Source organism: Larus michahellis, chromosome 1 (assembly GCF_964199755.1).
Source record: "Larus michahellis chromosome 1, bLarMic1.1, whole genome shotgun sequence".
In the NCBI taxonomy this organism is placed as follows: Eukaryota; Metazoa; Chordata; class Aves; order Charadriiformes; family Laridae; genus Larus; species Larus michahellis.
Genome location: NC_133896.1, coordinates 1,171,426 through 1,194,686, shown reverse-complemented (window position 1 = coordinate 1,194,686; position 23,261 = coordinate 1,171,426). Strand labels below are relative to the sequence as shown.

The 23,261-nt window shown below is 64.5% G+C and overlaps 2 protein-coding genes across 2 annotated transcripts in view; one reads left to right on the top strand and one right to left on the bottom strand.

Moving 5' to 3' along the window:
* The window catches only part of LOC141738011 (filamin-C-like), a 236,211-nt gene that overhangs the window by 66,833 nt on the left and 146,117 nt on the right, over positions 1-23,261 (top strand). The gene's annotated exons all lie outside the window — the stretch shown is intronic.
* SND1 (staphylococcal nuclease and tudor domain containing 1) overlaps positions 1-23,261 on the bottom strand; it is a 145,615-nt gene that overhangs the window by 17,205 nt on the left and 105,149 nt on the right. The window contains exon 16 of the mRNA XM_074573113.1: positions 14,882-14,991. Within this exon, the coding sequence (XP_074429214.1) occupies positions 14,882-14,991 (110 nt within the window). The remainder of the gene's footprint in view (positions 1-14,881; positions 14,992-23,261) is intronic.

Genomic DNA, 23,261 nt, shown 5'->3' with positions numbered 1-23,261 from the left:
GTCTTCCTCACCCCGCGCTGTGGCTGGGGGGGGGGGGGGGGGGGGGGGCGGGAACCTTCCTCCCCCCTCCGTGGCACCTCCGCACTCCTCCTCCCCCCCCCGCCCCGGCCCCCCCCGCCCCCTCGGCTGTGGGGGGGCGCGGGGGGGGCGGGGTCGGAGTGACGGCTTGATTTTATTTAAGCGCTTCGGCTCCAGTTTGAGCCCGAATTCCAGCACTCGAGTAAATCGGCCCCCGGCCGCCGGGAAAAAGGGCTGGGGGGGGGGGGGGTGCGGGGGGGGGTGGGGGTCCGCGGCGGGCACGGGGGGGTGGGGGGTGATTGGGGGCTGCGGGGGGATGGGGGGGGCAGGGTGATCGGGGGTGCAGTGTGATGGGGGGGCAGTGTGATGGGGGTGGCAGCGCAGGCAGGGGGTGACAGTGAGGGCAGGGGGGGCAGTGAAGGCAGGGGGGGCAGTGCAGGCGGGGGGGGCAGTGAAGGCGGGGGGGCAGTGTGATGGGGAGTGACAGTGAGGGCAGGGGGGTGACAGTGCAGCCACAGGCGGGGGGGGCAGTGAGGGCGGGGGGGCAGTGCAGGCAGGGGGGGCAGTGCAGGCAGGGGGTGGCAATGCAGGCAGGGGGGCAGTGAGGGCTGGGGGGACAGTACAGGTGGGGGGGCAGTGTGATGGGGGGTGGCAGTGCGGGCAGGGGGTGACAGTGCAGGCAGGGGGGGCAGTGCAGGCAGGGGGGGCAGTGAGGGTGGGGGGGGCAGTGAAGGCAGGGGGTGGCAGTGCGGGCAGGGGGGGGTGACAGTGCAGGCAGGGGGTGGCAATGCAGGCGGGGGGGTGACGATACAGGCAGGGGGTGGCGGGCACTGGCAGGGTGCCCCACACCGAACCCCGCCGGTGCCCGGCCCCCCCCCCCCCCCCCCCCGCATCCCGCCCCACGGCGGGTTCCCCGTCCCTCCCCCCCACGGCGGAGCGGGGGCCGCGCGGCAGCGTCCCGTGATTAAAACCTCCCGGCTTCGTTACGGCTAATTTCTATGGCAACACCCCCCCCCGCCCCCCCCCCCCCCCGGCGGGCACCGGCCCCCACCTGCCCACGGGCTCTGCCAGCACCCCAAAAGCGGGACGGGGCACCCCCCGTCGTCCCCCCGCTCCCCCAGCCACAGCGGGGGGCTCGGCCGGGGTGGGGTGGGGGGGACACGGTGCCGGGGGCGTGGGGGGGCCTTTTCTTTCCCCCCCCGGCCTACGGCGGCGGCGTTTCGGCAAGAGCAGCGCGGTGATTAGCCGCCGGGATAAAAGGCAAATATTTACTAAATAAAAATATGCGCTTTCAGGAAAAAAAAAAAAAACAAACCACAAAAAAAAACCCCACAAAAAAAGCAAATGTCACAGCAGCCGCCCTGAAACATCCCCCCCCCCCCCCCCCCCCCCCCCGCCCCGGCGGTGGGGATTTGGGAGGGGGACACGCTCCCGGCGCCCACCCCCGTGTGGCTGCGGCTTGGGGACGCGGGGGGACGCGGCGGGGAGGGAGGGGTGTCCCACCAGTGCTGCGAGCGGGACACCCACCCCCCTGCCATGGCACCGCGGTGGCACCCCTGGAGAAGCTGGGGGGGGAGTCCCCATTGCCCCGGTGTCACCGGGTGGCAACCATCCCGGCGGCGTGGGCCACCCAAGCCGTTAATTATTCTTATTGCTGCGGATATTTTTGGCGCCGGTGCTGCAGATTGGGGGGGGGGGGACGGACGGACGGACAAGGAAGGGGTGGGGGGTGGGGGGGGCTGGTTTTTTCGCAGCTCGGCGGGTTGGCGGCGGCACCGGCACCGTGCCATATGGTAGCCCAGGATCCGTATGGTAGCCCAGATCGGCGTTTGGGCCCGGTGGGGTTTGGATGCTGGGGGGCGGGGGGGGGGAGATGAGGGATGAAGGCGGGGGGGGCACATACGCCGGCGCGCAGGAGATTTAACGCCTGGTAATCGAAGGCCGGATTCATCCGAGCGCGGCAAAATAACCAAGCGCCTTGGATTTGGGAAAATTCTGCCGATGGGGCGGTTTTTCCCGGAATCCCCCGGGAGCCGGCAGCTCCGGCCGGGATCGGGGCGGTGGAGGGGTGCTGGGGTGAGGAGGGGGAGAATGGGGAGGGGGGGGCGTGATACCCCCAACATCACCCATCTGAGCTTGGAGGGGGGGCACCGCGGCTCCTGCAAGTGTGGCTACCGCCAGCGGCCCGTGTGGCTACTGCTGCCAGCACGGCTATAGCCGAGCGCAGGGCCCGTTAAAAATATACCCTTGGGTTCCCGGCAGGGGAGGGGATGGGGGGCAATTTGGCTGCTCCCCCCACCCCCAGTGTGGGTCTCCCCCTCCCCTGGGTGGCATACGTGTCCCCAGGCCACCGTGGGAGCCTTGGGGACTATCGCCGGGACCCCCACCCCATGTCCCTGGGGGGGGCTGGATGCTGCCCCACCGGGTGGTGGTCCAGCACTGGCCACCCCCATGGACACCCCCCCCCCTCCCCCCCGCAAGGTTTTTTGGTGTCAAGGGCTTTGCCGAGCCCACCGGTGCCACCCGCATCTCCGGGGACGTGGCCGGGAGAGGGTCCCCCGTCCCCAGACCGGGGTTTGGGGACCCCTGCCCCAGCCCCATAGTCCCCAGCCCCACATCCCTACAGCCCCCAGCCCTGCAGACCCTATCCCCACAGCCCTACAGCCCCCAGCCCCACAGCCCCCAGCCCCATAGCCCCGCAGCCCCCAGCTCTCCAGCCCCACATCCTCACAGCCCCATAGCCCCCAGCCCCATAGCCCCGCAGCCCCCAGCTCTCCAGCCCCACATCCTCACAGCCCCATAGCCCCCAGCCCCACATCCCTGCAGCCCCCAGCCCCACAGCCCCTACAAGGGACACCCACCCTCCCCATGGGGCAGACGGCAGCAGGAGGAGGCGGTGACTCCCCGGGGACCCCCATATTCCCCCCCCCGGGGACGCAGCGCGGGGTCCCCACGGCCGACACGGGGAGCTCGGCCGGGAGGGAGGAGGAGGATGAACGTGGGCGGTGGAGGAAGGTGGGTGGGCGAGTGGGCGGGCGGGCGGACGGACAGACATCCTTGCCAAGATTAAAAATACCCAGAAGCAAGAAGCTGCGCGAGGTCGGCGCGGCCCCGGCCCCGCTCCACTGGGGCAGGTGGGGAAACTGAGGCACGGCAGCGAGGTGGGGGGGAGGGCTGAGCACCATCCTGCCTCTCCCCTCTCCCCCCCGCCAGCTTTCCCGCTGGATTTTCACCCCCAAAACCCTAAACCGCAGACTGCGGCGACTGCTTTTTGGGTTTTTTTGTAGGGGGAGAGCATTTTATTTGCCATTTCATTTGCCGTTCCCCCGCCCCGAGTCATTAGGATTGCAGCACGGGCTCGTTTGCATAAACAGTTTAGCTGATTTGCATAACGCACCGCACCCCGTCCCCGCCTAATTGGCCTTTATGGCTTGGAACCCCCTAAATTGGGTCAGTCGGGTGGCATGGTGCCACTAGGAACGATGGCAGGACCCCCCCCGCGTTGTCCCACGCAGGGTCCCCCCCAGAGCTGGGAAAACCCATCGGCACCGGGATGGGGCATGGGGGCGGCCGGCGGGGTTTGGGGCTCTCCGGAACCCCTCCGCTACATCCCCCGGCCACACGCCGGTTGCCATGTGGCCACCTGGGTGCGGGCACGTGTCGGGGGTGGGAAGGGACCTCTGGAGATCACCCAGTCCCACCCCCTGCCAGAGCAGGGTCACCCAGAGCCGGTGGCACAGGAACGTGTCCAGGGGGTTTGGGATGTCTCCAGAGACGGAGACTCCCCCACCTCTCTGGGCAGCCTGTGCCAGGGCTCTGCCACCCTCACAGCAAAGAAGTTCCTCCTCGTGTTGAGGTGGAACTTCCCATGGTCACGTTTGTGCCCGTTACCCCTTGTCCTGTCCCCGGGCACCACTGAGAAGAGCCTGGCCCCGTCCTCCTGACACCCCCCCTTTCAGTATTTATCAGCGTTGATAAGGTCCCCCCTCAGCCGTCTTTTGTCCAGACTGAAGAGACCCAAATCCCTCAGCCTTTCCCCATCAGAGAGCGGGTCCAGTCCCCTCAGCATCTTGGTAGCCCTTTGCTGTCCCCTCTCCAGGTCAGACCATCACTGACCCCATGGCAGGCAGGCAGGGATGCAGGCAGGGATGCAGGCAGGCAAGGATGCAGGCAGGGATGCAGGAAGGCAGGGATGCAGGCAGGGATGCAAGCAGGCAGGGATGCAGGCAGGGATGCAAGGGATGCAGCCAGGGATGCAGGAAGGCAGGGATGCAGGGATGCAGGCAGGGATGCAAGGGATGCAGGCAGGGATGCAAGGGATGCAGGCAGGGATGCAGGAAGGCAGGGATGCAGGGATGCAGGCAGGGATGCAGGCAGGGATGCAGGCAGGCAGCTATGCCAGCAGGCAGGGATGCAGGCAGGGATGCAGGCAGGGATGCAGGCAGGCAGGCAGGGATGCAGGCAGAGTCCCTGTCCGCTCCGCAGAGCCGCGGCCTCCAGGGCTGCCGCAAACTGCTGACACAGCAGCCGGAGCCTCTAATTAAAGCCGTAACGATAAAGGAAAAATGTGGGCTACGAGGCAATCGATAAGGGAACAACCCCCCCCCCCGCCCCCGCCGGGTCGGGATGCTCGCACCCCCGGGCCCTGGGGGGGGGGCAGTGCAGGGTGCTCGCAGGGGGATTAGCAATTCCCCATGGGGTGAAGCAGGGTCCAGCCCCACACGTTTTGGGGGGGGGGACGACGACAGGGAGGCAGAACACGCGTCACAGGGAGGATTTCGTGATAGACGCCCATCGTGTCGCTCCCCATCAGCGAGAGGAGGGGGGAAGCACCACCTGCCCCCCCCCCCCCCCCCGTAAAGTCCCTGCTGGAGCCCGGCAATCTGGGGGGAAATGGGGGTGCGGAGGAGAAGGGCTGGGGGGGGAGTGGGCGGGATCCTGGGTGCCAGCACCCATGGGCAGGGGGGAACAGGGTGCCTGCGGGAGGGGACCCCCCCATGCCGGGGTGTTGGGGTGGCCGCGGGACAGGTGTCCTGCCCTGGGGGGTGCTGGGTACCGGTGATGGGGAGGGACCCCTCACCCCCCCCACCCCACCCCAAGGCACCAGTGGTTGTTAAGCCCCCCCATCGCCTGCTAATAACGAAGCGGGCGGCCACGGGGTGCGGGGGGGGGGGGCTGCGTGCCCGACATGCCCCCGGGGGCCGTAAAGGAATAAATGCGCAATTCCAGGTAATGGATCGTAGGTAGCGGCTGGGGAGGTCACCCATGGGAGCCGTGTCCGTGGCGGCACGCAGTGATTCCCCTCCTCTCAGCCAGCTCCCGGGAAGTGCCGGCCGTGCCGGAGCAGCGCCGGAGCAGCCGGCAGCGCCATCCTGGGCGGCATGGCTGGCGCAGCCGAGCTCTGCACCCCGGCGTTCTCATGGGCATCGCTGCTTGGGGCATCCCCAGCCTGCCTGACATTGGCACTGCGGATGGCACGGCATGGCACGGTACGGTACAGCACAGCATGGCATGGCACGGCATGGCACGGCGCTGCATGGCGCACCATGGCACAACATAGTACAGCATGGCATGGCATGGCACTGTGGATGGCATGGCATGGCATGGCATGGCATGGCACTGTGGATGGCATGGCATGGCACGGCATGGCTCTATGGATGGCACAGCACGGCACTGCAAGGCACGGCATGGCACGGCACGGCACAGCACAGAGTGGCACAACATGGCATGGCACTGCATGGCATGGCATGGCACAAAATGGCATGGCACAGCACCGCATGGCACGGCACAACAGGACACAACATGGCACGGCACGGCACAGGACGGCACAGTATGGCAGAGCACGGCACTGTGGATGGCATGGCACAGCATGGCATGGCACAGCACGGCACAACATGGCACAACATGGCACAGCACGGCATGGCACAGCGTGGCATGGCACTGCATGACACTGTGGACGGCATGGCATGGCATGGCACAACATGGCACGGCATGGCACGGCACGTCATGACATGGTACACTATGGCATAGCACGGCACAGCATGGCATGGCACGGCACAACACGGCATGGCACGGCACAACACGGCACTGTGGATGGCACAGCATGGCATGGCATGGTACACCACGGCATAACGTGGCATGGCACAGCACAGTATGGCATGGCACGGCACAACATGACATAACATGCCACGGCACGGCATGGCACAGCATGGCACGGCATGGCATGGCACAGCATGGCACGGCACGGCATGGAACAACATGGCATGGCACGGCACAGCACGGCACAGCTCTGCCAGCGTGGCTTCCCACCTCACTCCCGCTGCTGCGCCGCGGTGAGCGGGGCCGGGGGCGGCTGGTCCCGTGCCATTGCGCCGTCCCGGCGCGGGGACTCCATGGACACAGGCCAGCCCCGTCCCCGGGGGGTGACACGCGTTTGGGGACAGGGTGTGAGCGCGCACCCGCAGGCACAGAGCCGGGTGCCATCGCCTGCCAACCCCCCCCCCCCCCCGCCCCCGCCGGGACACACCGAGGAGCAAACCCCCTCCTTGGGGCTTGTCCCTGCTGTCACCTCCTGTCCCCGTCCCCGCTGTGTCACCTCCTGTCCCCGTCCCCTGCTCCCTGCACTGACACCCCGCCTTTGAAGCGCACAGGGGAAGGAGGTGAGGAAAAAAGAAAATAAAAAGGGGAATAAAGAATAAAAAGCTCCTTTTGCTCAGCTCCTGGAGGACTCCAGAGTTTAACCCAGGATTTTATGGACCTGGCACATACCGGTGGCCGGGAGGATGGGGACAAAATGGCAGGGGGTGGCAGGGGGTGGCAGGGGGAGCTGGCAGAGGCTGGGGGGGCTGGCAGAAGCTGGGGGGTGGTGGCAGGGGCTGGAGGAACCTGGGGACAGGGCAGGGGCTTGGAGGGGGGCTGGCAGAGGGTGGCAGGGGGTGCCAGGGGCTGGCAGGATCTGGCAAGAGCTGGGGGGACTTGGGGACCTGGCAGGGGCTGGCAGGGGGTGACAGTGGCTGGGGGAGGCTGGCAGGGGGGGACAAGGGGTGGCGGGGGGTGACAGGGGCTGGGGGAGGCTGGCAGGGGGTGACAGGGGCTGACAGGGGGTGACAGGGGGTGGCAGGGGGTGACAAGGGGTGGCAGGGGCTGGCGCAGGCAGTGTAGCACACGCAGCGTCCTGGGGCACGGGGGACGTTTTGGGCCCATTTCCCAGGATTACGGCACCAGAGGGGGTTTTGCAGGGAGGGTGACGCGGGAGAGGGGGGGTCTGGAGCTGTGACCCGCCCCCCGCCCCAGCTCCCCACCGGGCAGCCCCATCCGTTGGATGGAGGGAAGATGGGGGATGTCCCCATCACCCGGTTGCCATGGAAACCGAAGGGAATCACCCCCCCCCCCCCCCCCCCCCCGAGACCCTCCGCGCAACACCCCGGGACCCCCCCCAGCTCCAGGCAAGCAGCAGGGCTGCAGACAGGGATAGCACCCCCCCGGACCCTCAGAGCGGGTTGGGGCGGGGGGGGGGGCTGCCACCCCACCCCCCTGCCCCCCAGGAGGGGGCTGCCACGGTTCAAGAGCCCCATGGACTCTGGGGACAAGCGGGAGCGTGGGCGGCCACCGAACCCCAAAGCCACGCCGGGGGTGGCATCACCACACAGGGCGAGGGGACACCGTGGCAGGAGCCACCCGGGGCAAACCCCAAATGAAGGTGCCCATCGCGTCCCCCCCCGGCCCCCGGCAGCTCCCTGGGGTGGCAGCGCTTTAACCCTCCCCCGGGGGGACGCGTCACTTATTCACGTCACCCCATTGCGCCGCCGTCCTCGGAGGAGGGACGAAGCCACCGCAGTCTCGGGGCACTTGGCTGCTGCACCCCACGGGGAGCGTGGAATCTGGGGGGGGGCAGGGGTCCCTCCAGCCATGGCCCCCGGGCAGAGGGGTAGGGGCAGACCCCTGCCCCGCTGCCAGCCGGGTGCCGTGCGCCGGGATGTCCCCGAGGGATGTTTCGGGTCCTGACCCCCTGCTCCCCTGCATCACCCCATCTGCACCCCAAAACGCAGAGCCGGGAGGGCAGCGCCAGTGCCCCACGCCTCCTGGCCGTGCCGTGCCGTGCCATGGTGTGCCGTGCCGTGGTGTGCCGTGCCGTGCCGTGCCATGCTGTGCCACGCCGGCTTTGCAAGCTGCTGACTAAGCCAAACCAGACCCTTCCCTGTCGCCCGGGACCCCCGGCAGCGCCTGGCCAGCCCCGATGAAAACCAGCAGCAAGGGGTGACCCGCAGCTGTGCCCACGGCGCCGGCCAAGCCCAACCGCCCCGGTGCTGCCGCCATCGCCCTCCTCCCGCCCCGGCGATGCCCGGCACAACCGGGAGGAGCAGGGTGAGCCACCGCCATGTGCCACGGCATCACGGGAGGGGACCGTCCCATCACTGCCACCCCACCTCAGGCCTGGCTGCTTCGGGGGACACACGCAGGAGCCGGCCGGAGCATGGAATCCCCCCCTCCCCGGTGCCCGCCAGCGCCCAGAGCCGGGCAGCGGCGAGCCGGCAGCTGCGGCTTTGTTAGAGCCCCCATCGAAATTCCACGTGCATCCAGGCCCAGATGGGGCGAAACACTGACGGGGTCGGCGCAGGAAGGAGAAACACAGCCCGGGGGGGGCAGCGGAGCCGCTGGCGGCAGGGCAGGCGACCGCGCTGTGCCGTCCCGGTTGCCCCCGGCACCCCCTCTGCCCCCCATTACCGGCGTGTGAGCACCCAGGGGCTCAGGACCCCCCCCTTCCCCGCAGGGCTGGGAGGTGCTGGGGGGGGCCACGACGGCAGAGGTGGGCAGGACCCCCCCCCGGCACAGGCAGGCGGGCGAGCAAGGGTAATGGGATGTGACAGGCGCTGGCTGGTGCGGGGCGGGCAGCGCCGGCAGAGCCGGAGCCTCCAGGATGCGCTGAGGAAGCAGAGCCGTGCCCCTGGGACGCGGGTCAGCAGTTTACAGCAGCCGGACGCACGCCGCAAGATGCTGAGCAGGGACGGAGATGCCTGTCCTGTCCCCGTGTCCCTGCATCCCTGTGTCCCCACATCCCCGTGTCCCCACAGCCCCATGTCCCTGCGCCCACCAACCTGCGGCGTTTCGGGTGGGCGCAGGCTCTCGCCGCTCCCGAGCCCCACAGCCGGCTGCATTGCCCTGCGCCCGCAGCCACATCTGCATCTGTGCCCACATCTGCATCCACTGCCACATCTGCATCTGTGTCTGCATCTGCATCCACTGCCACATCTGCATCCACTGCCACATCTGCATCTGTGTCTGCATCTGCGTCCACGGCCACATCTGCATCTGTGCCCACATCTGCATCCACTGCCACATCTGCATCCACTGCCACATCTGCATCTGCGTCTGTGTCTGCGTCCACGGCCACATCTGCATCCACTGCCACATCTGCATCTGTGCCCACATCTGCATCCATGGACACAACTGTATCTGTGCCCACAGCTGCATCCATGCCCACATCTGCATCTGTGTCTGCACCTACATCCGTGCCCACATCTGCATCTGCATCCACATCTGAATCCGCATCCACATCTTCATCCATGCCCACATCTCCATCCATATCCACACCTGCATCCATGGCCAAAACTGCATCTGTGCTCACACCTACATCCACGGACCCCACTGCATCTGCAGCCACATCTGCATTTGTGCCCCCATCTACATCCACAGCGTCATCTGCGTCCGCATCCACATCTGCGTCCGCATCCACATCTGCATCCGCAGCCACAGCTGAACCCGCAGCTACAGCTGCACCCACAGCCACATCTGCATCCGTGCCCACATCTGCATCTGCAGCTACAGCTGCATCCACACCCCCATCGTTGACTCAAGCAGAGGAGGCGACACTGGGCAGGAGGAGGAGGAGGAGGGCAAGGAGGAAGAGGAGGAGGAGGAGGCCAGGGCAACCCAGGCCACAGAGTGCACGAGTGGCGAAACCCCTCGCTGCATCGCCCTGCCCACGCTCCGCCAGGGAGACAGCAGCTTATTTGCCCCAGCTCCCGGCTCCTGCCCCCCCATTCCTGCCCCAGACCCCCCCATTCCTGCCCCAGTCCCCCAAGACGGGGCAAGATGAAGGCGCCACCTCTCCACACGCAGCCCCACGCTGGCACCGCAGCTGGTCCGTACCCCACACCAGGACCCCCCCCGCTTGCCCGGGGGAGGGTCTCCTTTACTTAAACCCCCCCAAAAGCGAAGGGCACCCCCCCCCCCGGCTCCGTTTCCACAGGAGCCGGTGGAGGAACCCCTGTGCCGGATCCGCGGCACCCGCTCACGGCACCGCACCGGCACCCAGCGCCCTGCCGGATCCCACCATCCCAAAGGGGGCAAAGATTGAGGCGGGAGGGCTGAGCCTCTGCACCCCCCCGAACCCCCTTGGCCACGGTGGGGAGGAGGCGAAGGCGTTCGGTAACGACGGGTAATTTAACCGGAGCGAGGGATTACTGGCAGCACCGGTGCCAGGGTGTAAAGGCGGCGAAGGGCCGGGGTGGGAGCGGGGAAGAGCGAAGTCATCTGTGCATAAATTGCCGAGTTTTCTCTCGACAGTCGCTCCGGGAGACGGCTGAAGGCTGCGGAGGGCATTTTTACTTTTTTTTTTTTTTTTTTTTATCCCATATTGAAATTATGAATCACGGCGTAATTACACAAAATGGATATCGCGCTCCGGTGACACAGAAGCTTCCATCGGGGAAGTCGCCCGAGTTAGTGGGTTTCGGTATCGAGAGACCTTAATGAGAGCGCATTAAAGCCAAGGGGGAGGCGGAGGCGAAGCCCTTTGCATGCTCGGCAGCCCCCACCCGGCCTCGGCCCCCCAACCCCGGGCAGGATGCGGCCGCGGCACTCGCGTTCCCCCAGAAAAATGGGCAGGAAAAGCCCAAAACAGCACCCAGCGCTGCTGCGAGCTGCCCTGCCGGGAACGCCGGCACGCAGCTCGCCAGGCGCCCGGGTACTTTCTCCTTCAGAAGATCAAAAGAAAGTAATTTTCAGTTTTTTTGTCAGCTGAGAAGATAAAGCCGCTCCCCTGCAGGGCAATTTATGTAATTATTATTAGCGGAGGCCATGCAAGGTCGCCGGCCGCTCCCGCCGAGGAGGGCCCTGCGGCACTGCCAGCAGCCGGCCGGCCCACGGGCCCCGCGCTGGTGCCGCGGCAGCTCCGGCATTCGCCCACCCTGCACCCATCAGGCATCGGCTACGCACCCGCCGCGCATCCAGCCCCTCTGCATCTGCCACCGGGCAGCCGCGGGGCATCCCTCTCACCTCGCCCCCGCATCCGCTGGGCTGCTGCTGTGCAACCCCACACCGCCTCTGGGCATCACCCTCCGTCCTCTGAGCATCCCCCCCTGCATCCCCCCTGCATCCTCTGAGCGTCCCCCCTGCATCCCCCCTGCATCCTCTGAGCATCCCCCCCTGCATCCTCTGAGCATCCCCCCCTGCATCCCCCCTTCATCCTCTGAGCATCCTCCCTGCATCCCCCCTGCATCCCCTGTGCATCCCCCCTGCATCCTCCGAGCATCCCCCCTGCATCCCCTGTGCATCCCCCCTGCATCCTCTGAGCATCCCCCCTGCATCCCCTGTGCACCCCCCCTGCATCCCCCCTGCATCCTCTGAGCGTCCCCCCTGCATCCCCCCTGCATCCTCTGAGCATCCCCCCCTGCATCCCCCCTTCATCCTCTGAGCATCCTCCCTGCATCCCCCCTGCATCCTCTGAGTGTCCTCCCTGCATCCTCCGAGCATCCCCCCTGCATCCTCCGAGCATCCCCCCTGCATCCCCTGTGCATCCCCCCTGCATCCTCCGAGCATCCCCCCTGCATCCCCTGTGCATCCCCCCTGCATCCTCCGAGCATCCCCCCTGCATCCCCCCTGCATCCTCTGAGCATACCCCCTGCATCCCCCCTGCATCCCCTGAGCATCCCCCCCTGCATCCCCTGAGCATCCCCCCCTGCATCCCCCCTTCATCCTCTGAGCATCCTCCCTGCATCCCCTCTGCATCCTCTGAGCGTCCCCCCTGCATCCTCCAAGCATCCCCCCTGCATCCCCTGTGCATCCCCCCTGCATCCTCTGAGCATCCCCCCTGCATCCCCTGTGCATCCCCCCTGCATCCTCTGAGCATCCTCTGAGCATCCGCCCTGCATCCATCCTGCATCCTCTGAGCAGCCTCTGAGCATCCGCCCTGCATCCATCCTGCATCCCTGTGCATCCACCCTGCATCCCCTGTGCATCCCTGTGCATCCACCTGGCATCCCCGGCCATCCACCCCGCACCCGCTGTGCATCTGCTGTGCATCTGCCGCGCTTCTGCTGTGCATCCACCCTGCATCTGTTGAGTATCCACCACACGTCTACCATGCATCCCTCCTGCATCCCCTGGGCATCCCCTGGGCATCCGCTCTGCGTCCCCCGTGCATCACCCTGCAGCTGCTGAGCATCCATCCTGCATCCCCTGTGCATCCACATTGCATCCCCTGTGCATCCACCCTGTATCCTCTGAGCATCCCCCCTGCATCCCCCGGGCACCCACCCGCCATCCCCGGGCATCCATCCTGCATCTGCTGTGCATCCACCCTGCATCCCCTGTGCATCCATCCTGCATCCCCTGTGCAGCCACCCTGCACCTGCTGAGCATCCACCCTGCATGCCCTGGGCATCCATCCTGCATCCTCTGAGCATCCCCCCTGCATCCCCTGTGCATCCACCCTGCACCTGCTGAGCATCCACCCTGCATGCCCTGGGCATCCATCCTGCATCCTCTGAGCATCCCCCCTGCATCCCCTGGGCATTCATCCTGCATCCACCCTGCATCCTTGTGCATCCACCCTGTATCCCATGTGCATCCACCCTGCACCTGCTGTGCATCTGCCGTGCTTCTGCCGCGCTTCTGCTGTGCATCCACCCTGCATCTGTTGAGTATCTACCACACATCTACCATGCATCCCCCCTGCATCCCCTGCGCATCCCCCATGCATCCCCTGTGCACTCCCCTGCATCCTCTGAGCATCCCCTGCACATCCCCCCTGCATCCCCTGCGCATCCACCCTGCACCCTCTGTGCATCCCCCCTGTATCCCACGTGCATCCCCCCTGCATCCCCCGTGCATTCCCTTGCATCTGCCCTGCATCCCCCCTGCATCCCCTGGGCATCCATCCTGCATCCACCCTGCATCCTTGTGCATCCACCCTGTATCCCATGTGCATCCACCCTGCACCTGCTGTGCATCTGCCGTGCTTCTGCCGCGCTTCTGCTGTGCATCCACCCTGCATCTGTTGAGTATCCACCACACATCTACCATGCATCCCCCCGCATTCCCTGCGCATCCCCCCTGCATCCTCTGTGCATCCCCCCTGCATCCCCCCTGTATCCCATGTGCATCCCCCCTGCATCCCCCGTGCATTCCCTTGCATCCCCCCTGCATCCCCTGCGCATCCCCCCTGCCATGCGCCCGCTGTGCACCCCTTCTCTCAGGGCTGCTCTCCATCCCTCCATCCCCAGCCCGGGCTGGCACCGGGGGCTGCCCCCACCCAGGGGCAGGACCCTGCACTGGGCCTGCTTGGACCCCATGGGGGTCACAGGGACCCCCTTCTCCAGCCTGTCAGGGTCCCTCTGGATGCCATCCCGTCCCCCCGGCGTGTCACCGCACCACTCAGCTTGGTGTCATCCGCAAACTGGCTGAGGGTGCCCTCAGTCCCACTCGATCCCGCTCGATCCCACTCGCCCTCAAGGCAGCACCAACCTCCCTCCCACTTTCCTGGCTTTGCCGGGACACCTGCAGCCACCCCCCAGCACCCAGCGGGATGTGGCCCCCTCTGCCAAGCCAGACCCACCCTGGGCACCATGCCACTCCATCCCCAATCCGGCAGCATCGCTCCCCGGGGATGCAGATGTGGAAGCAGGGAGAGTGGGAGACGCCCAGCCCTCCCCAGCCCTCCCCAGTCCTCCCCAGTGCTCCTTGGTGTGGGACTGGTGGGGCGGCGGAGTGCGAAGGCAGGGCCACGCCAGCCAACGGCAGCGCGGCTGGGCCACTGCCACCATCGTCACCGGAGCAGTGAGTCAACAGTGGTTTCCACCCAAAATAATCAAAGGAAACAGATAAAATAAAATAAAATAAAATAAAATAAAATAAAATAAAATAAAATAAAATAAAATAAAATAAAGTAAAATAAGAAAAGGAAAGGAAAGGAAAGGAAGGGAAAGAAAGAAAAGAAAAGAAAAGAAAAGAAAAGAAAAGAAAAGAAAAGAAAAGAAAAGAAAAGAAAAGAAAAGAAAAGAAAAGAAAAGAAAAGAAAAGAAAAGAAAAGAAAAGAAAAAAGAAAAGAAAAAAGAAAAGAAAAAAAGAAAAGAAAGAAAGGAAAAGAAAAGAAAAGAAAGGAAAAGAAAAAAGAAAAGAAAGTGATAACAAATAAAATAAAATTAAAACATATAAAAAATGAAATAATAAAATAAAACAAAAAATAAAATAAAAACATAAAAATAAAATAAAAATTAAAATATATAAAAAATAAAAGTAAAGTAAAATAAGTAAAAAAAAATTTAAAAAATTTTAAAATTAAAAATAGAATAAAATAGAATAAAATAAAATAGAATAAAATAAAATAAAATAAAATAAAATAAAATAAAATAAAATAAAATAAAATAAAATAAAATAAAATAAAATAATAAAAAAATAAAACAGGCGAGCTGTCCCCCTCCAGGAGCAGCTGCCCATCGCTCCCCCCCTGGTGCCCCCAGCGAGGGCCGATTCAGAGCCAGAGCAAACACAGCCCCGCGGCGATCTATGGACCGGGCGCAGCCACCCGGGGACGCTCTGGGTGTCCCCGGCGTGTCCCCCCCGCCCCCCGCGCAGCCCCTACCTCCCGCTGCAGCACCAGCTCCTTGGTGAAGTGCGTGGCCTCCTCGCTGAAGGGCTCGCCCTCCTGCACCAGCCCCGGCAGGTTCCGCGCCCCCCGGGGACACTCGATGCCTGCGGGAGGAAGAGGAGGAAGAGGAGGGTGAGGCGCCGGGGGGAGGCCAGCCGTCACCCCGCCTGCCGCTGCCGGGGACGTCACCCGCAAGGAGTGTTTCGGGGACGAAAGGGGCCACCCGAGCACAGGCGGGATGCCACCAGCTCCTGGGACACGGGAGGGCCCCCACGGTGGCACTTCCCCGGCACTGGGGACACGAAGAGCCTGGGACAGTCCTGGGGCCACCAGGGATGGGGACACAGGGACGAGCTCCATGGGGACCAGCAAGGGAAGAGCCATCAGGGATGGGGACATGGGGACAAGCGAGGGAAGAGCCATCAGGGATGGGGACACAGGGACAAAAAGGGAAGAGCATCAGGGATGGGGACACACGGAGGAGCAGGGGAAGAGCCATCAGGGATGGGGACATGGGGACAAAAAGGGAGGAGCCATCAGGGATGGGGATGAGGGGACAAAAGGGGCAGAGCCATCAGGGATGGGGACACAGGGAGGAGCACGGGAAGAGCCATCAGGGATGGGGACATGGGGACAAAAAGGGAGGAGCCATCAGGGATGGGGATGAGGGGACAAAAGGGGCAGAGCCATCAGGGATGGGGACACAGGGAGGAGCAGGGGAAGAGCCATCAGGGATGGGGACATGGGGACAAGCAGGGGAAGAGCCATCAGGGATGGGGACATGGGGACAAGCAGGGGGAAGAGCCATTAGGGATGGGGACACAGGGACAAAAGGGGAAGAGCCAGCAGGGATGGGGACACAGGGAGGAGCAGGGGAAGAGCCAGCAGGGATGGGGACACAGGGACGAGCAGGTGAAGAGCCATCAGGGACGGGGACACAGGGACGAGCTCCACGGGGCCAGGCGGGGGCAGAGCCACCAGGGATGGGGACACGGGGATGGGGAAGAGCCATCAGGGATGGGGACACGGGGACGAGCAGGGGACTCCGTTTCCCCAGCTGCAAACCGGGGTGACCCCCCCCCGGGCTCCCCTTCGGCAAAGCGCTGCCGGTGGCGGCACAGGTGATTAAACTGGCACATCCTGCATTATTAATTCCATTTTACATAATCCCTTATTAATGAACCGCCGGGAATGACATCAGCGGCCGCCGGAGCGCTGGAGCCATTTGTGTGGCACGGCGGAACGTGTCACCACCGAGCGGGGACACCGGCGTGCCCATGAGGATGAGGATGAGGATGGCAGCCCTGACCTTGCCGGCGAGGCCGGGGGGGATGGTGGCCGCACAGCACTTTGGGAGTGACACCCATCCCCGGTGTTGCCGAGGTCCGATGGCCGTGCCAGGGACCGGGTGACCAGTTTTGGCACCGCATGGTTGGGGCGGTGGCACTCGCCGGGTTGCCAGGACTGGGGGGGAGGGGGGCACAGCTCGGTGCCCACCATCTCGGTGCCCACAGAGGTGGCAGGGACAAAGTGCTGCCCTGCTCCGGCCGGGAACACCCCGGGAAAGATTCCGGTGATGGTGACACCGCCAGCACCGCACCGGTGTCACCGCACCCACAGTGTCACCACACCAGTGTCACCACACCGGTGGCACCACACTGCCAGCATCGCACGCAACCACAGCACCAGAGCCAGGAAAGGAGGCTGGTTCTCGCTAAAGCAATTGATTAATTAATAACTTCCAAAGTGCTGGTGTCTCCCCTTACCGAGCTGCCCCCCCCCCCCGAGCCCCCCCTCACCGCAGGGCGCCGGCGCGGAGGGCGAGAAGGACGCGGTGAAACCCCGGGTCCCCCCGCGCAGCCTTTTCGCCCGCGATTAAAACGGGGCATTTGCAGCACTCGAAACTAAACCCCCGCACTGGGGGAGGGGGTGCGATGGCAGGAGGGGGGGGGGGGGGCTATAGGGGAGGGAGCCTGCAGGACCCCCCCGGCTGGGAATGGTGGTGTCCCCAAGCCCAGCTGTGGGGACCAGTGGGGTCCCCATCCCCACCTCAGGGACCGCTGGGGGTCCCCGGCTGCTCGCGGGCCCTGCAGTAGCCAGGGGGAGGGAGGGAGCCAGACGGCAATCCAGGGGGACGTGTCCCTGTCCCCATCCCCATCCCTGCCCCTGTCCCCATTCTTGTCCCTGTCCCCATTCCCATCCCTATCGCATCCCTGTCCCTGTCCCCATCCTTGTCCCCATTCCCATCCCTGTCCCCATTCCCATTCCCATCCCTATCACATCCCCATCCCTGTCCCCATCCTTGTCCCCATTCCCATCCCTATCACATCCCCCTTCCTGTCCCTGTCCCCATCCTTGTCCCCATTCCCATTCCCATCCCTATCATTGTCCCTGTCCCTGTCCCCATTCCTGTCCCTGTCGTATCCCCGTCCCCATCCCCATTCTCACCCCCTTCCCTGCCCGATCCCACTCCCCATCCCCGTCCCACCCGTGTCCCCCCCACCCAACCCACCCCCTGTCCCCTCTGTCACTGCAGCTGCAGAGCCCGGTGTCAGGCAAAAAACCCTTTTCCCCCTTTTTTTTCCACTCCGCGCTGTCTCCGAGGGAAGCGAAACATTTCCAGGGAATGTGGCAGGAATTTTGCTGCCGGGACACTGCAGGCAGCTGCCAGCCCCAGCCCTGCCTGTGGCCCCCCCCCGGGCTGGGACCCCCTATCCCTGCCCGTGTCCCCCCCCGCCAACTTCGGTGGCATTGACACCCTCCGCCTGGAAAAAATGGGGCAGGAAAGGAAGATTTTCGGAAACGCGGCAAAACGCGGGGCGGGGAGAGTGGGCGAGCCAGCGATCTTCGTTAAGGAGCTGGGAACCATCAGCCCGGTAACGAAGCGTGTTGTGGCTGGGGAGCTGGGGGGGGCGGGGGGGGAGGCTCCCCCCACCCGGGACCACCCCAGGAGCACCCGGACCCTCCCGTGGTGCTGCCGGGGCGGGAGGGGGGGGCACAGGCAGGTCCCTGGGGAGAGGGGACCCCCCTCCAGCCCCAAGGGGTGGGCAGAGTGGGGGGGGACAGGCTTTCGGTGGCAGCCCCCCAGCTCCCGGACCCCCAAAAAGAGCCGGCATGGGCTGCACCCTGACGGGCCCTGGCTGTGAGCGGGAGGAAGGAGCAGAGACGCATCTCCTCCTCCTCCTCCTCCTCCTCCTGCCAGGCTGGCACGGCTCCAGCACGGCATCAGTCCGGCATCGCCAGCGTCTCCAGCACCGTGCCGGGAGGGGAAAATGAGGAGCCAGAGCTGCCAAGAACGTGTCTTCCCTTCCTCCTCCTCCTCCTCCTCCTCCGCTGCTGGGGCTGGGGGAAGGGAGCCACCGCGGCCAGGGCTTATGCACCACAACAGCAGTATTATTATTTATTTATTTCCCCCCCCCTCCCCCCAAGAAAATAATTTGAAGAAAGAGCTGAGGAAGTGTCCGAGTCTTTAAATAAAATAGAAGCAGCTCAAGCGCAGCGGTTTTTTCCCTGCCGCGGCGCCGGGGGATGCCGGCACACGGATGCTCCCAGCCCGCGCGGCAGCTCGGGACGGCACCTCGCAGCCTCTCGCTGCCTCTGCCGCCTCCTCAGCCCCCACCAGCCAAGCCAGCCTGCTTTGGGAAAAGGGAAACCTGAAAAGGCTGGGATGAGCCCCGGGAATACGCCGGCTGCCTTACGGCGAGGGGAGGGGGCCGCTCGGCTCCCACCGGCAGCTACGCAAAACCCGGCGAAGTTACCCAGCACTCGGAAAAAAATAAATAAAAAAAATAAAATAAATAACTAGACCCGAAGCCGCAGACTCTGCTGCTCTTCCCGGGAAGGCGTAATGGATTAATCTGCACAGATGAGGGATGTGGTTTAAAATGCTGCAGCGTGCGGCTGCCGCCGCTCTCCCCCCGGGGTCTCCCAAGAACTCCGCCACAAATCACTTCTGCTGATCGCTTTTTGCCGAGCGGCCAGGCCCGGCAGCGCGGCGGGGAGGGAGGAGGTGGCTCCGGGGCTGCGCGGGATGCTCCCAGCCCGGCCCCATCCCCGCAGGGAGGGAGGTTGAGGGCTGGGGGCAAGCGTTCCCCAGCATCCCAGGGCATCCCGCAGCATCCCAGGGCACCCCACAGCATCCCGAGGCATCCCACAGCATCCCAGGGCATCCTGCAGCATCCCAGGGCATCCTGCAGCATCCCTTGTCATCCCACAGTATCCCAGGGCATCCAGCAGCATCCCAGGGCATCCTGCAGCATCCCTTGTCATCCCACAGCATCCCAGGGCATCCCGCAGCATCCCAGGGCATCCTGCAGCATCCCGTGTCATCCCACAGCATCCCAGAGCATCCCACGGCATCCTTGGGCATCCTTGGGCATCCTGCATCATCCCGCAGCATCCCAGGGCATCCCGCAGCATCCCAGGTCATCCCACAGCATCCCAGGACATCCCGCAGCATCCTGGGGTACTCCACAGCATCCCAGGGCATCCCGCAGCAACCCAGGGCATCCCGCAGAATCCCACAGCATCCTGGGGTGTCCCACAGAATCCTGCAGCATCCTGGACCATCCTGCAGCATCCCAGGGGCATCCCACAGCATCCCAGGGCATCCCGCAGCATCCCTGGACACTCTGCAGAATCCCACAGTATCCTGAAGCATCCCTGGGCATCCTGCAGCATCCCAGGGCATCCCACGGCATCCCGGGGCATCCCACGGCATCCCGGGGCATCCCACAGCATCCCAGGGCATCCCGCAGAATCCCCACAGCATCCTGCAGCATGCTGGGGTATCCCACAGAATCCGGGCTTATCCTGCAGCATCCCACAGCATCCCGCAGCATCCCAGGCATCCTGCAGCATCCCAGGGCATCCTGCAGAATCCCACAGCATCCTGGGGCATCCCACAGCATCCCTGGACATTCTGCAGAATCCCACAGTATCCCGCAGCATCCCTGGGCATGCCACAGCATGCTGGGCTATCCCACAGAATCCTGGCATAGCCTGCAGCATCCCGGGTCATCCCACAGCATCCTGGGGTACCCCACAGCATTCCAGGGCATCCTGCAGAATCCCACAGCATCCCGCAGCATCCCAGGGCATCCCACAGCATCCCTGGGCATCCCACAGAACTCCACAGCATCCTGCAGCATCCCTGGGCATCCCACAGCATTGCTGGACAACTCGCAGTATCCCAAAGTATCCCACAGCATTCCAGGGCATCCGGCAGAATCCAACAGCATCCCGCAGCATCCCAGGCATCCTGCAGCATCCCACAGCATCCCTGGGCATCCCACGGCATCCCAGAGTATCCCACAGCCTCCTGGGGCATCCCGCAGAATCCCGCAGCATCCTGGGGTATCCCACAGCATCCCAGGGGCATCCTCCAACATCCCAGGGCATCCCACAAAATCCCACAGCATCCCGCAGCATCCTAGGATATCCCACAGAATCCAGGGACATCCCACAGCATCCCTGAACATCCTACAGAATCCCACAGTATCCCACAACATCCCAGGGTATCCCACAGTATCGCGCAGCATCCCTGGGCGTCCCACAGCACCCTGGGGTATCCCACAGCATTCCAGGGCATCCCACAGGATCCCAGGGCATCCTGAAGAATCCCATAGCATCCTGCAGCATCCCAGGCATCCTGCAGCATCCCGGGGCACCCCGCAGCATCCCGGGGTATCCTGCAGCATCCCAAGGCATCCTGCAGCACCCCAGAGTATTCCGCAGCATCCCAGGGCATCCTGTAGTGTCCCTGGGCATTCCACGGCATCCCGGCGTATCCCACAGCAGTCCAGAGCATACCACAGCATCCCAGGGCATCCACAGCATCCCTGGACATTCTACAGAATCCCACAGTATCCCGCAACATCCTGGGGCATCCCACAGCATCCCTGGGCATCCTGCAGCATCCCAGGGTATCCCACAGCATCCCTGGGCATCCTGCAGCATCCCAGGGTATCCCATAGCATCCCGGTGTATCCCACAACATCCCGGGGCATCCCACAGCATCCCTAGGCATCCCGCAGCATCCCAGGGTATCCCATAGCATCCCTGGGCATCCTGCAGAATCCCAGGGTACCCCACAACATCCCAGGGTATCCCATAGTACTCTGGTGTATCCCACAACATCCTGGGGCATCCCACAGCATCCCTGGGCATCCCGCAGCATCCCAGGGTATCCCACAGCATCCCAGTGTATCCCACAGCATCCCAGGGTATCCCATAGCATCCCGGTGTATCCCACAACATCCCGGGGCATCCCACAGCATCCCTAGGCATCCCGCAGCATCCCAGGGTATCCCACAGCATCCCTGGGCATCCCGCAGCATCCCAGGGTATCCCATAGCATCCCGGTGTATCCCACAACATCCCGGGGCATCCCACAGCGTCCCTGGGCATCCCGCAGCATCCCAGGGTATCCCACAGCATCCCAGGGTATCCCATAGCATCCCGGTGTATCCCACAACATTCCGGGGCATCCCACAGCATCCCTAGGCATCCCGCAGCATCCCAGGGTATCCCACAGCATCCCTGGGCATCCCGCAGCATCCCGGAGTATCCCATAGCATCCCGGTGTATCCCACAACATCCCGGGGCATCCCACAGCGTCCCTGGGCATCCCGCAGCATCCCAGGGTATCCCACAGCATCCCAGGGTATCCCATAGCATCCCGGTGTATCCCACAACATTCCGGGGCATCCCACAGCATCCCTAGGCATCCCGCAGCATCCCAGGGTATCCCACAGCATCCCTGGGCATCCCGCAGCATCCCGGAGTATCCCGCAGCATCCCCGGGCATCCCCCAGCTGGGCCCCCCCGGCAACACGGCAGGGCAGGATGCCGGATCCGGCCCCCGGAGCGCTGCAGCGGGATGGGGCTGGTCCCAGATGTGCCGGGGGGGTGGGAGCGGGGCCGTGTGCGGAGCACAGCCCCCAGCCCCCCCGCAAGGCAAAGCTAATACAGAATATCCGTAACAAACGATACGCTGCTGTTATTTTAGATATACAATTACACAAATACAGGGAGAAGCCAGGATGGATTATCCATGGAGAAACCGCCGGGGGGGGCCGGAGCGGGGGGGCCAGCCTCCCTGCCACAAAGCCACTAATAAACATCTAATGTCACCGGGGTACCCCCGGCAGCCGGGGGCAACCACCGCGCACGGCACGGCACGGCACGGCACCGCACCGCGCCGGCATGGCCCACCTTCCCCCCTCAGGAAAAAATCCTCCCTCCGGTTTCTCCAGGGTAAAATTTCCCAGATTTCCCGCTGACGGCTGGAGCGGGGGCTTTTCCAGCCTTAATTTCTGGGCTCTAAATATCGGTTTTCCCCCCTCCTTGCTGTGCCATAACCACCCCCGGCGCAGCGAGGGATGGCACCGGCGCGGCGAGGGATGGCACCGGCACCGGGTTTGCCCATGCGGGAACGCTTGCGCCGGTGCTGAGCGCTGGAGACGGATCTCCGGGAGGATTTATGGACTTGGGGAGAAACAGAGGAGGCGAGGAGAAGGAGGGAGAGGAGCCACGTGGCGCCACCACGTCACCGGACCGAAGCCACCCCGGTCACTGCAGGCAGCGCGATCCCGATGCCAGGGTCCCGCGCCAGATCCCGGCATCCGGCAGGGTGGGAGTCGCTGCCGCCGCACCAGACCCCGGGCGAGTGACCCCAGGGCTTGGGGACGGATCCTGCCATTGCCACCGGGCAGGACGATGCTGCCCATCCCCAGGGGAGCCGAGCCGGGGCTGGCGGTGACACCCGGGGGGGCTGGCACTGCCGTCCCCTCCTTCCCCGGCGCTGGCAGGCGAGTGGCCGGCATCCGAGTCGTGATGGCAACTTGGCTGCTGCCGCGGAGCCCGTGTGGGAGCCCGGTGTATTTTTAACACTCGTCCCTACCAAAATAGAGGCTGTCGGGAAGAGGGGAACAGACGGCGGCGGGGACGGGGGGTGGCGGGAGGTGGCCGGGTGCTGCCGAACCGTGCCGGATCCTGCCAAGGCAGCCCGGAGCTGGGGACAGCTGGCCAGGGAACCCCTGGCCACCACATCCCAAATGCTGCAGCCTTTGGGGTCACCACGACCCAACTCCGTGTCTCTGCAGCACCTGGTGTCACCACACCTCAGCCTTTGGGGTCACCACGTCCCGACACCGTATCTGCAGTATTTGGGGTCACCACGTGTCTGCAGCACCTGGTGTCACCACATCTACAGCCTTTGGGGTCACCACATCCCAAATGCTGCAGCCTTTGGGGTCACCATGACCCAACTCCGTGTCTCTGCAGCACCTGGTGTCACCACACCTCAGCGTTTGGGGTCACCACGTCCTGATGCTCTATCCTCAGTATTTGGGGTCACCACGTCCCAACCCTG